General features: G+C 45.8%; 1 protein-coding gene across 1 annotated transcript in view; it reads right to left on the reverse strand.

Moving 5' to 3' along the window:
• LOC127485579 (uncharacterized) overlaps nt 1-13737 on the reverse strand; it is a 46494-nt gene that overhangs the window by 11339 nt on the left and 21418 nt on the right. Inside the window, exons 3-5 of the mRNA XM_089314163.1 lie at nt 12220-12263; nt 11314-11547; nt 10229-10304 (exon numbers count right to left, since the gene is read on the reverse strand). Of these exons, the coding sequence (XP_089170289.1) occupies nt 10240-10304; nt 11314-11547; nt 12220-12263 (343 nt within the window). The 3' untranslated portion in view covers nt 10229-10239. The remainder of the gene's footprint in view (nt 1-10228; nt 10305-11313; nt 11548-12219; nt 12264-13737) is intronic.

Genomic DNA, 13737 nt, shown 5'->3' on the forward strand with positions numbered 1-13737 from the left:
CTAAATCTGTATCTAGGAAATACACAAAATCTGTATAACTCAAATAATTTTTTAAAAAAAGATTTACTTATTTATTTGAAACTCAGAATTACAGATAGAGGGGGAACGACAGAGAGAGAGAGTCCATCTGCTGGTTCACTCCCTAAACAGCCAAGACAGCCAGGGCTGAGCCAGGCTGAAGCCAGGAGCCAGGGGCTTCTTCAGGGTCTCCCACATGGGTGCAGGGGTGCAAGCGTTTGGGCCATCCCCTCTGCCTTTCCAGGCACACTAGCAGGGAGCTGGATAGGAGGTGAAGCAGCCGGGACTCGAACCGGTGCCCTTATGGGATACTGGCACTGCAGAAGGTGGTTTAAACCCCGGTGCCACAATGCTAGCCTTCTGTGTTTCTTACACCACACTGTAAAGTCCAGTCTGCTAGTCCTCAAGGGCCAGATCAGTGCTGGCACACACAGATAATCAATGAATGTAAAGTTCCTTTGACCTCCTGTTATCAGCCCCCAGCCTCTCTCACAACTACAGCATCTCATTTCAGAAGATCTGAAATTCAGAGTTGAGTTTTCCTAACTGAAGGAGTCATACCACCCCATGCCACCCTGGCTCTTTTTAAATGCATGCATAATGTATACATTATTTAAATGTATGTATAATGCCTCTTTTTAAAATGTATGCATTTGCTGGCCAGCACCATGGCTCACTTGGTTAATCCTCTGCCTACAGTGCCAGCATTCCATATGGGCGCCGGGTTCTAGTCCCAGTTGCTCCTCTTCCAGTCCAGCTCTCTGCTATGATCCAGGAGGGCTGCGGAGGATGGCCCAAGTGCTTGGGCCCCTGCACCTGCATGGGAGACCGGGAGGAAGCACCTGGCTCCTGGCTTCGGATCGGCACAGTGTGCCGGCCGTGGTGGCCATTTGGGGGGTGAACCAACGGAAGGAAGACCTTTCTCTCTGTCTCTCTCACTGTCTAACTCTGTCAAATAAAAAAAAAAAAGTTTGCATTTGTTCAAAGAACTGGAGGGGAGGGACAGCATTTCACAGTTTTGTTCCAGCAAAGGCATGTTGGCTAGGTGTCTGAATGCCATACAACAACAAAACGCATGGGGCCAAAAACTGGGTTCTGTTCAAAACTAATGGATCTACTGTGCAATTCCAATTTTAGAACAAACTTGAAATGACAAAATTTTAATGATGGAGAACAGACCAGTGGTTGCCAGAGTTAGGGTCAGGGGGAAGGTGTCATTATACAGAGGTTGATTGAACGAGTTCCTTTGCAGTGATGGAGAGTTTTGTGTCTTGATTGTGGAGGTCTCAACACTGATTTACACCTGTGGAGAAACCCCACAGTATTACATACCAGCAGCAGCAACAACAAAAACTGATGAAAACCAAACAAGTGCCACAGTTTAACCAATAGTATTGTACCACTGCCAATTTCCTGACTTCGAAAATACGCTCAGGGATATAAGGTGTTGCTGGGAAAAGCTGTGTGAGGCACACATGTAAAATTCCTATGTGATTTTTGCCTCTTTAGTGGGTTTTAAATTAGCTCAAAATTTTAAAAAGTTTTAAAAATGCAAAACGGAAGTGCACTATTGGTACAAAGGTGAAGATGCTGCTTGGGATGTCCACACCCCTAGTCAGAGTGCCTGGGTCTGAGTGCAAGTTCTACTCCAATGCCAGTTCCTTGCTGATGTCCATCCTGAAGGGAGCGGGTGGTGGCTCAAAGCAGCTGGGTCCCTGCCACCGATGCGGCTGACCTGGATGGGGTTCCCAGCCCCAGCTTCAGGCTGGCACAGCCCTGGCTGCTGTGGACATTTGGGGAGTGAAGCAGCAGACGGGAGCTTTTTCTCTGTGTCTGCCTGTTTCTCTCCTCTCTCTCTCCCTCCCTCTCTCACAAATAAATAAAATAAATGAATTTAAAAATGTATATACTGTATCTGACAGACCATGAATTGAGCAAATAGGAAGAAAAGAAACTCCATAAAATTATTCAACAACTCATGGACTCACCTTCAAGCTGGCCATGAAGGGATCTGATTCTGCTGAGTGTACAAGAGATTTAGAACTAAATCAACCAACGAATCATTGCCCAAGTCTCAGACTGACCACAAGGTGGCACACATGTGGGCTAAATCTGAATCACAGTCCAAAGAAAATGAGTTGAAGCTTGTGGTAGAAATGCAGCCTGGTTATCCGCCTTTAAAAACGACCCAGAGTACAAAATATAATATTTGTAATATTCAGGAAACAATCCTGGATTATGCAGCACTGGAGAATCAGGAAACTCTCAACCTGAGTGGGAAAAGACTATTATTAACAGGCACAGACGCCAAGATAACACAGATGTTAAAATGACTTGGTAGAGACAGTGGCACAGCTATTGTGCAAATGGCCCAACAAGCAATAGTAAACACTCTTGAAAAAAAATGACAAATCAGAAGGCTAGCAAATAAGAATGTGTAGGAAGAATCAAATAGGAGTTTTGGAACTGAAAAAAAATTAACAACCAAAATGTAAAATTCGTTGGATGAAGCAGAGAATGATAACAGAGAGAAAAGAAAAGAAAAAAAAAGAGTGGGAGGAAAAGATGAACAGAGTTTTGGTGATCTGCGTGACCACAATGAAGAATTCAGGCCACTAGAATTCTAGGAATAGACAACTGACAAATATAACAGGTTTTTATTTTACAAGATTTATTTATTTATTTGAGAGTTAGAGTTACAGACAGTGAGATGAAGAGACAGAGAGGAAGGTCTTCCATCCTCTGGTTAACTCCTCAAATGGCCACAATAGCCAGAGCTGTACTGATCTGAAGCCAGGAGCCAGGAGCTTCTTCCAGGTCTCCCACACGGGTGCAGGGGCCAAGGCACCTGGGTCATCTTCTGCTTTCCCAGGACACAGCAGAGAGCTGGACCGGAAGTGGAGCAGCCAGGACTCAAACTGGCACCCATATGGGATGCCAGCGCCTCAGGCAGAGACTTAACCCATTGCACCACAGTGCCGGCCCCAAGAGGTTTATAAAATGGATTCAATGGGGGCTGGAGCTGTGGCATAGCAGGTAAACTTGCCACCTGCAGTGCCAGCATCCCATATGGGCACCGGTTTGAGACTCGGGTCTCACAGAGAACCCTGCCCTGGAGCAGGAGTATCACGGGGCATCATGGTCACTGAAAGGCCAGAGTGGCTGAAGCAGAAACTGCAGTGAAATTGTACAAAATGAGACTGGGAATTTAGAGCCAAATACAAAAGGAACTGCCTCTTTTTTAAGAATATTGGCAAGGCAGAAAGAGAGGGAAAGAGGGGAGAGAGAGAGATCTGAATTCTGAAAAAAAAAAAATATTTTGGCTGCAGAGTGGCAGCCAGCTTGGCGAGGAGCAAGGGCAGGTGCAGGGGAGGCTGAGGCAGCTATGCCAATGTCCATGGTAGGAGAGGGGGATGATCTCTTGAGTCAGTGTGCTTGGACGAGAGACAAGGCAACAGGACGGTAAGTTATTTAGAAGATAAAGTCAGCCGTGTGCTGATGTGTTGACCACGGGAGACAATGGAGAGGAGGACCTCGAATCAGATCCCCACACAGATTCCTCCTCTTGTAATTCAGTGGGTGATGCGGCCATTCACTGACTCAGAGAGCAGGGGAAGGGTATGTGATGGAGAAGAGGGTGGAGGTCTGCTCTCAGGAGATTTTGATCTCAGTTCTGGACAGATTGGTTTGCAGGGACTTGCAGGCTTCTAAGAGGAGATATGTATTGCAAGTCTGAAACTCAGAGGAGAGATGTATGCTGTCTGCCTATTGATGATAACCAAAAGTCATGTTGTGGAAGAGAATGTCCAGGAAGAAAAATCTGAGTGAGTTGAGAAATGAGAGCCTGTGATTGAATTCTGAGAACGCCAACGTCCGCTTGCTGCGTAGAAAGAAGGAGTTCAGAGAATAAACAGAGAAGACGTGTCCAGAGAAGTAGAGGAAACGCCAGGAAAATGCTGTCGTGTGGAAGCCAAGGGAAGAGTGCTTCGAGAACCACGAGTGACCATTATACCAAAGATGTTGCTGAGAGTTTGAGAAGCAGAGCAGGTGGGCGTTCGATGGGCGGGTCAAGGCACTTCTTCAGGCTCCTGTGTGCCGTATCCGAGTGCCTGCTGCAAGTCTGACGATTCCACGTCCCACCCAGCTCCCTGCTAACACACACCCACACCCTGGGATGTGGCACATGATGGGTCATGTACTTGAGCCCCTGCTACCCCCCGCAAGGGAGACCCAGAGGGAGTCCCTGGATCCTGGACTTGGCCTGACCCAGCCCCAGCCCTGGCTGTTGTAGATATTTAGGAAAGTGAACCAGCAGATGGAAAATCTACATTTTTAACATTTAATAGAAGAAAGAGGGCACTAAGAAATATCTCTCTTCAGCAGAGTTAACTGGATGTGAAATTATGGGAACCAAAACCACACTGGAGTAGTTGAGGAATGAATGGGGGATGAACAAATGAGAACATTTTGAGAAGTTCAACGAACGAAGCAGGGAGACACCGCAATTGCTAGAAGGAATTTGTGGCTAGGATTTGACTTGTACTTAATGGAAGAGCTTGAACACAATTTTAAAAGCCAATGGGAAAATCTAGTTAACAGGATGAAGCTATGGATAAGAGAGAGTACATATAATTAATGTGTTCCAATGCTCCCAGGGAAGCAGAACTGAATAGAATCTATTATTCAATATGAGCTGTGGCTTTAGCTCCTGCGAGAGACGTCTCCCATACTGCAAGGAAATTGAGACACACACACACACACACACACACACACAGAGAGAGAGAATGCAGATGCAAGTCACTGGCAGATCTGGGAAGACAAGCAAATTATACAGAAGCTATAATTTCAATGTGGTTTATTTCTGTGTAATGGATCTGGAATAAAACGACTTGAGCCAGGACTTCGGCTTCTACATGGCAGAGCAGATGTGCCTTCCCGCCCCCCAATGACAACTTGGAGCCCTGGATATCACATAGGGAAAATAGAAGACTCTGGAAGGTGGAGAGATGGAAGGAGACTGGCTGGACCTTAGGCTGTGAGGAACACATGTCAGATGAACCCCCCAGGTTTTCTATTTCTCTTTAATATCCTGGACTCGGAGCTGAAGAAGCACACAACTGGGCAACACCAAGGGGCACAGAGCAGCCCCTCCAGCAGAGTCCTATTCTCTGTATCCAAAGTACTAGGAAACATGCAGTCTTGCAAGACAGAAAACTGGTAATAATAACTGTTTCACTACGGCAAAAATTACAGAGAAAGGACCATGGCCCACCCTCACCTGCACCAACAAAAACCAAGAGGCAAGCTTAGACGTCCACCTTTGTGGCACTCAAGTGAGGCTTGTCTCCAACTAGGGCGCTCACAGAGAAGGGAAGGATGAAAATCAGCCCTCTCCATCCATAACTGCCAGGGCAGCGTCAGAGGCATCGTGGTGGGAAACCAGACTTTTATGACTACCCATCAGGGGTAATGAGCAACCCCCCTCCCCCTGCCCCACATCGTGGTGTCCGTTAGGACCCAGGGAGGAGCTGGAACTTCCATGTCCAAGCACAAGTAACAAAGAATTCACCAATTTTGGATCTCAATGGAGGCTGAGCAGGGAATGTGCACCTCTACCCCTTATGTAGCAGTAACCAGGCAGCATCTACACCTTTTCCGACCAGAGCAGAGAGGTCAACCACACAGAGGATTTCATAATCCAGGGCACGTTTATCGCACAGTGGGTTAAGGCACACTAGGGACACAGCCACCCCATATAAGAGGGCAGGCTTGCGTTCTGCCACCTGCACCTCCAGTCCAGCTTCCTAATGCAGCCTGGTTCAGGATGCAGTGCCCACATCCCGTATGGGCACCAGTTCGAGTCTCAGCTGCTCCACTTCTGACCCAGCTCCCTGCTGATGACCTAGGAAAGCAGTAGAAGATATCCCAGGTGTTTGGGTCCCTACACCCACATGGGAGACCCAGAGGAAGCTCCTGGCTTCTGCCTTCTGATCAGCCCAGCTCCACCCGTTGAGGCCATTTGGGGAGTGAACCAGCAGATGGAGGACCTCTCTGTCTGAAACTCTGCCTCTCAAATAAATCTTTCAAAACAAACAAACAAACAAACAAACAAATAAATAAATAAATCTGGTTTCAAGAAACAGCTAAAGTAAGAAAACTGTGTGGTGTATGTAGATGGGTACGTGGATAGACGATGAGAAGAGAATAGGGAACTAAGAAATAAAGCAAAGATGTTCAACTTATTTTGACAAAAGTGAAGAGCAAGTCGACAGCAGAAAGGTAGACTTTTTACACTTGATCTCAGTGAAAAGGCCAAGAAGCGATAAAGGTAAGATTTTTAACAAATAGTCCTGGAGCAACAGGCTACCCAGAGGAAAACAATTAAACTCAACCTAAGTCTCACAGCTTGTTTAAAACGGAGCTCAAAATGAATCACAAACTTAAATATAAAATGACAAAATGTCCAGAAAACTATAAAGCAGTAAAGAATGAGGTAGGGGCCGGCACCATGGCTCACTGGGTTAATCCTCTGCCTGCAGCACCGGCATCCTGTATGGGTGCCGGGTTCCAGTCCCTGTTGCTCCTCTTCCAGTCCAGCTCTCTGCAGTGGCCTGGGAGTGCAGTGGAGGATGGCCTAAGTGCTTGGGCCCTGCACCCGCATGGGAGACCAGGAGGAAGCACCTGGCTCCTGGCTTCGGATCGGTGCAGTGCCGGCCGTAGTGGCCATTTGGGGAGTGAACCAACGGAAGGAGGATCTTTCTCTCTGTCTGTCTCACTCACTGTCTATAACTCTACCCGTCAAATAAATTTTAAAAAATTTAAAAAAAGAATGAGGTAAATACTTTAAGACATGTATTTACAAACAACACAGATGACAAAGGACTAGTATCTAGAAAATGTAAAAGACTCTCACAACTGAACAGTAAAATAGCAATCCAGTTAGAAAACACACATTCCACCTAAGAAGTATGCAGTCGGCATATATGCCCATGAAAAGATGTTCCATGTCATTACCCATGAGGGAAATGCAAGTACAAACCACCCTGGGATGTCAGTATAGACCTATCAAATTGGCTCAAATAAAAATCACTTAAAATATGCAATGCTAGCAAGGATGTGGAGAAACTGGATCAACCCTACCTTGCTAATGAGACTATGAAATGGTACAGCTACACGGGCAACCAGCTTGGTAGTCTCTCAACACTAAATTAATAATAAATTAAATTAAAGTGCCAGAGGTTTTTATCCCTCAAAAATTAATTCCTACATTCATGTAAAATACTTCATGTCTGCAGCAGCTTAATTTTTAATAGGCAAGAACTGGAATCAACCCTGATGGACCTTAGTGGGCAATACCAGACCATCCATCCCACGGATGTTAATACAAAGGATGGAACTATGGGTACACACAGTGACCTATAGGAACTATGGGTATGCACAGTGACATATAGAAACTATGGATACACAGTGACCTATAGGAACTATGGATACACACAGGGACCTATAGGAACTATGGGTACACACAGGGACCTACAGGAACTATGGGTACACACGGTGACCTATAGGAACTATGGATATGCACAGTGACCTACAGGAACTATGGGTATGCACAGTGACCTATAGGAACTATGGGTATGCACAGTGACCTATAGGAACTATGGGTATGCACAGTGACCTACAGGAACTATGGGTATGCACAGTGACCTATAGGAACTATAGTTACACACACTGACCTACAGGAACTATGAATACACAGTGACCTATAGGAACTATGGGTACACACGGTGACCTACAGGAACTATGTGTACGCACAGTGGCCTATAGGAATCTCCAGAGACCCATGCTGACTGATAAAACCCATTCCCTGGGGCACCTACTCTGTGTGACTGCACACAAATGACATTCAGGATGTGACTCAGTCATGGAGCTGTGGGACAGACTGGAGCCTGTCAGAGGAAATGGGTGTGGCTCTACGAGGATGATGTGAAGTCTTGTGAGGTCCAAAACATTCTCTCCCTTGGTTGTGCCCATTGTGGTCTCCTGGCTTTGGAACTGTACTGTAACTCTGAAAGAGGCTGGTTCTGCAGGAGACTGGATACAGGGTCCAGGGACCCTCTCTGTACTGTGTCTCACCCCATTACGTGAACTTATAGATACTGCAAAATAAACAGGAAAGTTCGACTTTAGAATTACTGAGTGAGGGAGAAGAGGCATGCTTCCGCACATTAAAAGTGTGAAAACTTTCTAGGGATAGTAAAGGAAAAGTCAGCCCACAAGTTCTGGTAGGACCCCTGCTGTCTTGGAGATTGGTGATCAGGAATTTAGAATGCGGCAATCTGCTCTGTTGTGCGAGTTTTCATCACCTGTGCTGTGCCGTCTGGGTATAGAAACAGAGAAAACAGGTGGTGGGGTTTGTTCAGGACAGGGGCATGACAACAAGGTGCAAGAACAATAAGCAACCAAGGACAATTTTTCTCAAATCCCTCTGTTCTCTCCATGCTGCTTGGGCTCAGAATCCTGTTTGCACTTCTTATATGGGCCGAGTGTGTGCTCAGGGCCACACGGGTCCTTGGTCTCTGCCACACTGCACTGTCTGCCCTCAGCGACCGGAAACTAGCCTGGGCTCAGTCCTCCCGCCCTGTACTGCTACAGGTGCTGTGGTTAAGGATGAAGATGAAGGGGGTCACAGCGACCCAGGTTGCAATGTGGACTGAAGCAGGGAACAGAAATTCTCCTAGTCTCTACTATCTGATTTCATGGTGTAGTGAGAACTAAATGATAAAACACACACACACACACACACACACACACACATGAACACAGAGCCAATCATTATTGAGTCAGCCCCCAGTATCTATTGACCCAAAGGGCTTGAATCTGGCCCCACCCCCACTGCCACACATCCCTCCTGGGTGGCCGTTCCCTGATTCAAGTTTTACAACCAGCATCTGCGTAAAACAAAGCCCTGGTTTATAGTGCCTGTGGATCTCCATGGTGTACGTGGCCCGTACAATGTACTAAAGTGACCACACATAAACACACCATAGGCTCTTGTGAGTTGTTAGCAGCAGGTTCCAGCACTGACAGTGGAGCTACCCTGGGCCACAGGTTAAGCCCTGCCTTGGCCCTTTCCTAAGAATTCCTTACTAGCCCATGCCCAAGAGGCCACCCGAACATGATCTGTTAGAAAGCTGCCCCCTTTTCTCTCCCAGGGATGACTCTGGGTAAAGGAGGCAGTAGTGTCATCTCTAGACACAAGAGAATGCCAACAATTCTGATGGACAGAGAAACACAACCTCAATTATAGCCAGGGGTCATCTCATTACTTGGATGGCCAACACTGCCCTCTGGGCTCTTTATACCACTTCTGTTTATCTCACAGTTGCTAGGAGCACCTGTCTGCAACTTTACTTCTCATAAGTTGTCCCAGGTCTTCCCTTTCTACTAAGACCAACATTTCCAAGAACAACAACCAGAAAAACTGCATGAAACAAAAGCATCTGGTTGCAGGTTATTTGGGAGCTACTGAAAGATCCAGGAGTTGAGGGCCACAGTCCCATGGAGAATGGTGTGAGGTGCTTCCCACTGGCAGTAGCCACTTTGGTCTGAAGCAAGGAGCTGAGAAGCCAGCCAGAGAATGGACCAGAAGCCAAGGGAAGATCATTACCCAGGCAGAGCTTTCCACATATCAGAACCAGGGGAACAAAAGGTGGAGTTTGGGCCAATGAAAACATCCAGATCTTTTCAATGGTGATGTTTACTTATTTCAGGGAGCTGGGAGAACTCCCATCCATTGGTTTATTCACCAAATGTCCACAGCAGCCAAGGATGAAGCTGGGAACCAGTATCTCCATCCAAGTCTCCCTTGTGAGTAGAAAAAAAAAAAAAAACAATTATTTGAGCCATTATCACTGCCTCCCTGGGTATGCCTTGAAAGGAAGCTGAAGCCAGGAGCCAGAGCCAGCAATCAAAACTAGATACCGTGACATGGGATGTGGGCATTTGAGCCACTAGGCTAACTGCCAGTTTCCAGCATCTAGACCTTGAGGGACCAAAATCCCGGAGAACAGCAGGTCACAGTAAAACACAAGCAGACCAGATGCCAGTTTTCCTACTACAACATTAGGTTAACAGACTAAGACGTAGAGGGGAAGAAAGAATGGGAAAGAGGAGTGCAGGTTTTGGTCATTTTAGTAAGAGGCCAACTTACGGTTCTGAGAATCAGCCATCAGGAGGCGTTGGTAAACGTCGCTGATTTTCACTTGGGATCCCTGGAGGTCCACAGCCTAGGGGTGGAGACGAAGCCAGACTCTTCTAAGGAAGGAAATGCAGACTCGAGACAGGGCCACCCCAAAAGATTGAGTTATGACCCTCATGCTATTTTCCTGGTCTATGATAGAGTGAATTATCTCTGGGCAATGAGATTATCATTCTGAGCCTTCATAAGTTTTTAATACAATGTCCAACTTTCAATAAGATGTTACCAGGCATGAACATAAAATAACCTCGCTGGCATCTAGTCCAGCACACTAAGGAGCTTGTAGATCATCAGTTCATATGCGTAACAAGTGAAAAAACACTGCACAAACTCAAAACAAAAACAAAAACTTTTCCTAGCCTGGTCGGAGAAAAGAGCTCACAGGGTAAATCACTCCGGACCAAAATTTTAGACAAAGCAGCAGGGGCAGAGAATCCCAACCTCCATCAGGGGCTCTGGAGAGGAGCGGGATGGGAAAAGTCTCCTCACTCTTCATGAGCTTACTTCCCAGAGTTCTACTATGTGGGCCATGAACATATTAATGATTTTGAAGATTTATTTATTTACTTATTTGAAAGTCATGGTTAGAGAGGGAGAGACTGAGAGAAAGGTCTTCCACCTGCTGGTTCACTCCCCAGATGGCCAGAATGTCCAGGCCAGGGGCAAGGGCGAAGCCAGGAGCCTGTCTCTACCCCTGTCTCCTATGTGGGTGTAGTGGCCCAGGTACTGGGGCCATCCTCCGCTGCTTTCCCAGGGGCACTAGCAGGAGCTGGATAGGAAGTGGAGCAGCCGAGACTCGAACCAGAACCCAGATTATATTAAATTTGGTGCAGGCTCTTGTCTCCTTCCAAGACAGAAACACAAAATGCAGACCGGCCCCACGTGCAAATAGGAAGGAGGTTATGTAGCACCCAGGAAACACACACACACATTCAGGCCCAGGATGGGCTGCCCCGCACAGAGAAATGCTCAACAAGAGCGGGCCAAAGAACTGCCCGTGGACAAGAAAAAGAGAAAAAAACGAAAATGGTACCTACGGTTTGGTTGGTCCATGCACACGTCGGAGATAGAGAGCAGGAAAGCACCAAGGTGGACGGCTCTGCACGGGGAAAAGCACGCACAAGCGGTCCCTGGCTCCCGGTGTGCAGCGCTCCGCGGAGAAAGAGAGAAAACGGCAGCCTTCATCCGCGCTGGAGGTGCAGCTCCTTCCGGCTGGTGCGCCCTCCGAGTAGCTCCACGAATGTGTTGGGGTGCGAGCACGCATCCTGGACCTGGATGTGACAGGTGCATTCTGGGAAGGCGGATGTCATCACACTGACAGTTAAAGACACAGCCTTCCACTGCAGGAGAGGAAGAGTTCCAGGCCCTAACCCTGACTAGTGACACCGTCTCACCGCCACGTTCTCTGAGACTTAACCCACTGCACCACAGTGCCAGCCCCAATAGGTTTTTAAAATGGATTCAATGAGGGCCGGTGCTGTGGCATAGCAGATAAAGCTGCCTCCTACAGGGCCAGCATCCCATATGGGCACTGGTTTGAGACCCGGTTGTTCCACTTCCGACCAGCTTTCTACTATGACCTGGGAAAGCTGTAGAAGATGGCTCAAGTCCTTGGGCCCCGGCACCCATATGGGGGACCTGGAAGAAGCTCCTGGCTCTTGGCTTCAGATTGGGGCAGCTCTGGCCATTGCAGTCCTCGGGGAGTGAACCAGGGGATGGAAGGATGGAAGACCTCTCTCTCTCTCTCTCTCTCTGATCTCTCCTTCTCTCCCTCTGTGTAACTGTGACTTTCAAGTAAAATAAATAAATCTTTTAAAACAAAATTGATTCAATGATTGAACCAAAAATTATAACATTCACCTGATGAATTTTTAATGTGGATTGTTGGGATATGTGGAATATGTAAGAAAACTATGACATAGAAGAGAAAAGAAAGGACCTACCTGATGGTAAAATTTCTCCCTGATACGGCAAAACTGTTACGAGCCTATGAAAAAGAAAGTGTGTGTTATAATTCTGAGGGCAGTCACTAACAATCTATAGAAACAGATAATGTATACATCACAACTGATAAATTAAAATGGAATGAAAAACCATGCAAGTCACCTGACAGCAAGAAAGGAGAAACTGAAATAAAGGAGTTCAATGTCAAAAAACAGATGATGAAATTGGGCTAAATCCAAAACTATCAATGAGTATGTTGAATGCAGCTGGCCTAAACACAGCAAGTGAAGGAGAGAAATTTTCAGAAAGGATTTTATTTTAAATGACCCCTCCTGATGCTGTCTATGACAAACTTACTTCAAATACATTGAAATAGATAAAGTAGTAAAAGGGGTAAATAAATACATCCTGTGCAACATTAATCCAAAAAATTTGAACGACTGTATTAATACTAGAGAAAGTACAATTTGGAGCAGAGAAAATTAGAAGGAGTTAGAAGGGTCATGGCATGTTGCCCAAAGGTGCAATTAAAAAAAAAACAATAAAATGATTCTACATGCATATTACATAGCAACATAACTTCACTATGCAAAGTTGACGAAAATTGAAAGAGAAATAGAAATATTTACAATTTTATTTGTAATTGTTGACGCATCAGTTAGTAACAGATAGGACTAGAAGACAATCAGTTAAGGATATTGAAGAATTGCATCAAACTTTCAATCAAATGGGTATAATTGATGTTTTTAGAATACTGCACCCAAAAATAACAGAAGACCCATTTTTTAAGTCCGTAAGGAAATTCACCAATGTAGCCCATTTCTTCATCATAAAACAGACTTTCAAAGTTTTTTAAAGAAACTAAATGCTATAAAGAATGTTATTAGATGTAAATTTATTTAATTTATAAATTAATACTACAAAGATAGCTGGAAAACTTCCAATCTTGGAGTAAAACAACACACTTCCTTTTTTTAAAAGATTTATTTATTTTATTTGAAAGGCAGAGCTACATAGAGAGAGAAGGAGAGGCAGAGAGAGAGAGAGAGAGAGAGAGAGAGAGAGAGAGAGGTCTTCCATCTGCTGGTTCACTCCCCTATTGGCAGCAACAGCCAGAGCTGAGCCAATCTGAAGCCAGGAGCCAGGTCTCCCATGCGGTGCAGGGGCCCAAGGACGTAGCCCATCTTTACTGTTTTCCCAGGCCAGAAAGCTGGATACGAAAAGGAGCAATCGGGACTCAAAGCGGTGCCCATATAGGATGCTGGCATTGCAGGTGGCAGCCTTACATGCTAGGCCACAGTGCTGGCCCCACGATACACTTCTAAATCCCTAAGTCAAAGAGGAAGTCTCAAGATAAATTAGAAAAGGATATAACTTTAAAAAATTTAAAATGCAGATGTATCAGAGTTATACAGATGCAACTTAAGCAGTATTTGGAGTAAAATTCATAGCAATAAAGGCATTTATTAGAAGAGAAGAAAGATATCTATTCAACAATAATTTTTAGTTTAAAAAAA

This window comes from Oryctolagus cuniculus, chromosome 15, assembly GCF_051225735.1.
Source record: "Oryctolagus cuniculus isolate XC-2025 breed Fujian yellow rabbit chromosome 15, ASM5122573v1, whole genome shotgun sequence".
NCBI classification, from domain to species: Eukaryota; Metazoa; Chordata; class Mammalia; order Lagomorpha; family Leporidae; genus Oryctolagus; species Oryctolagus cuniculus.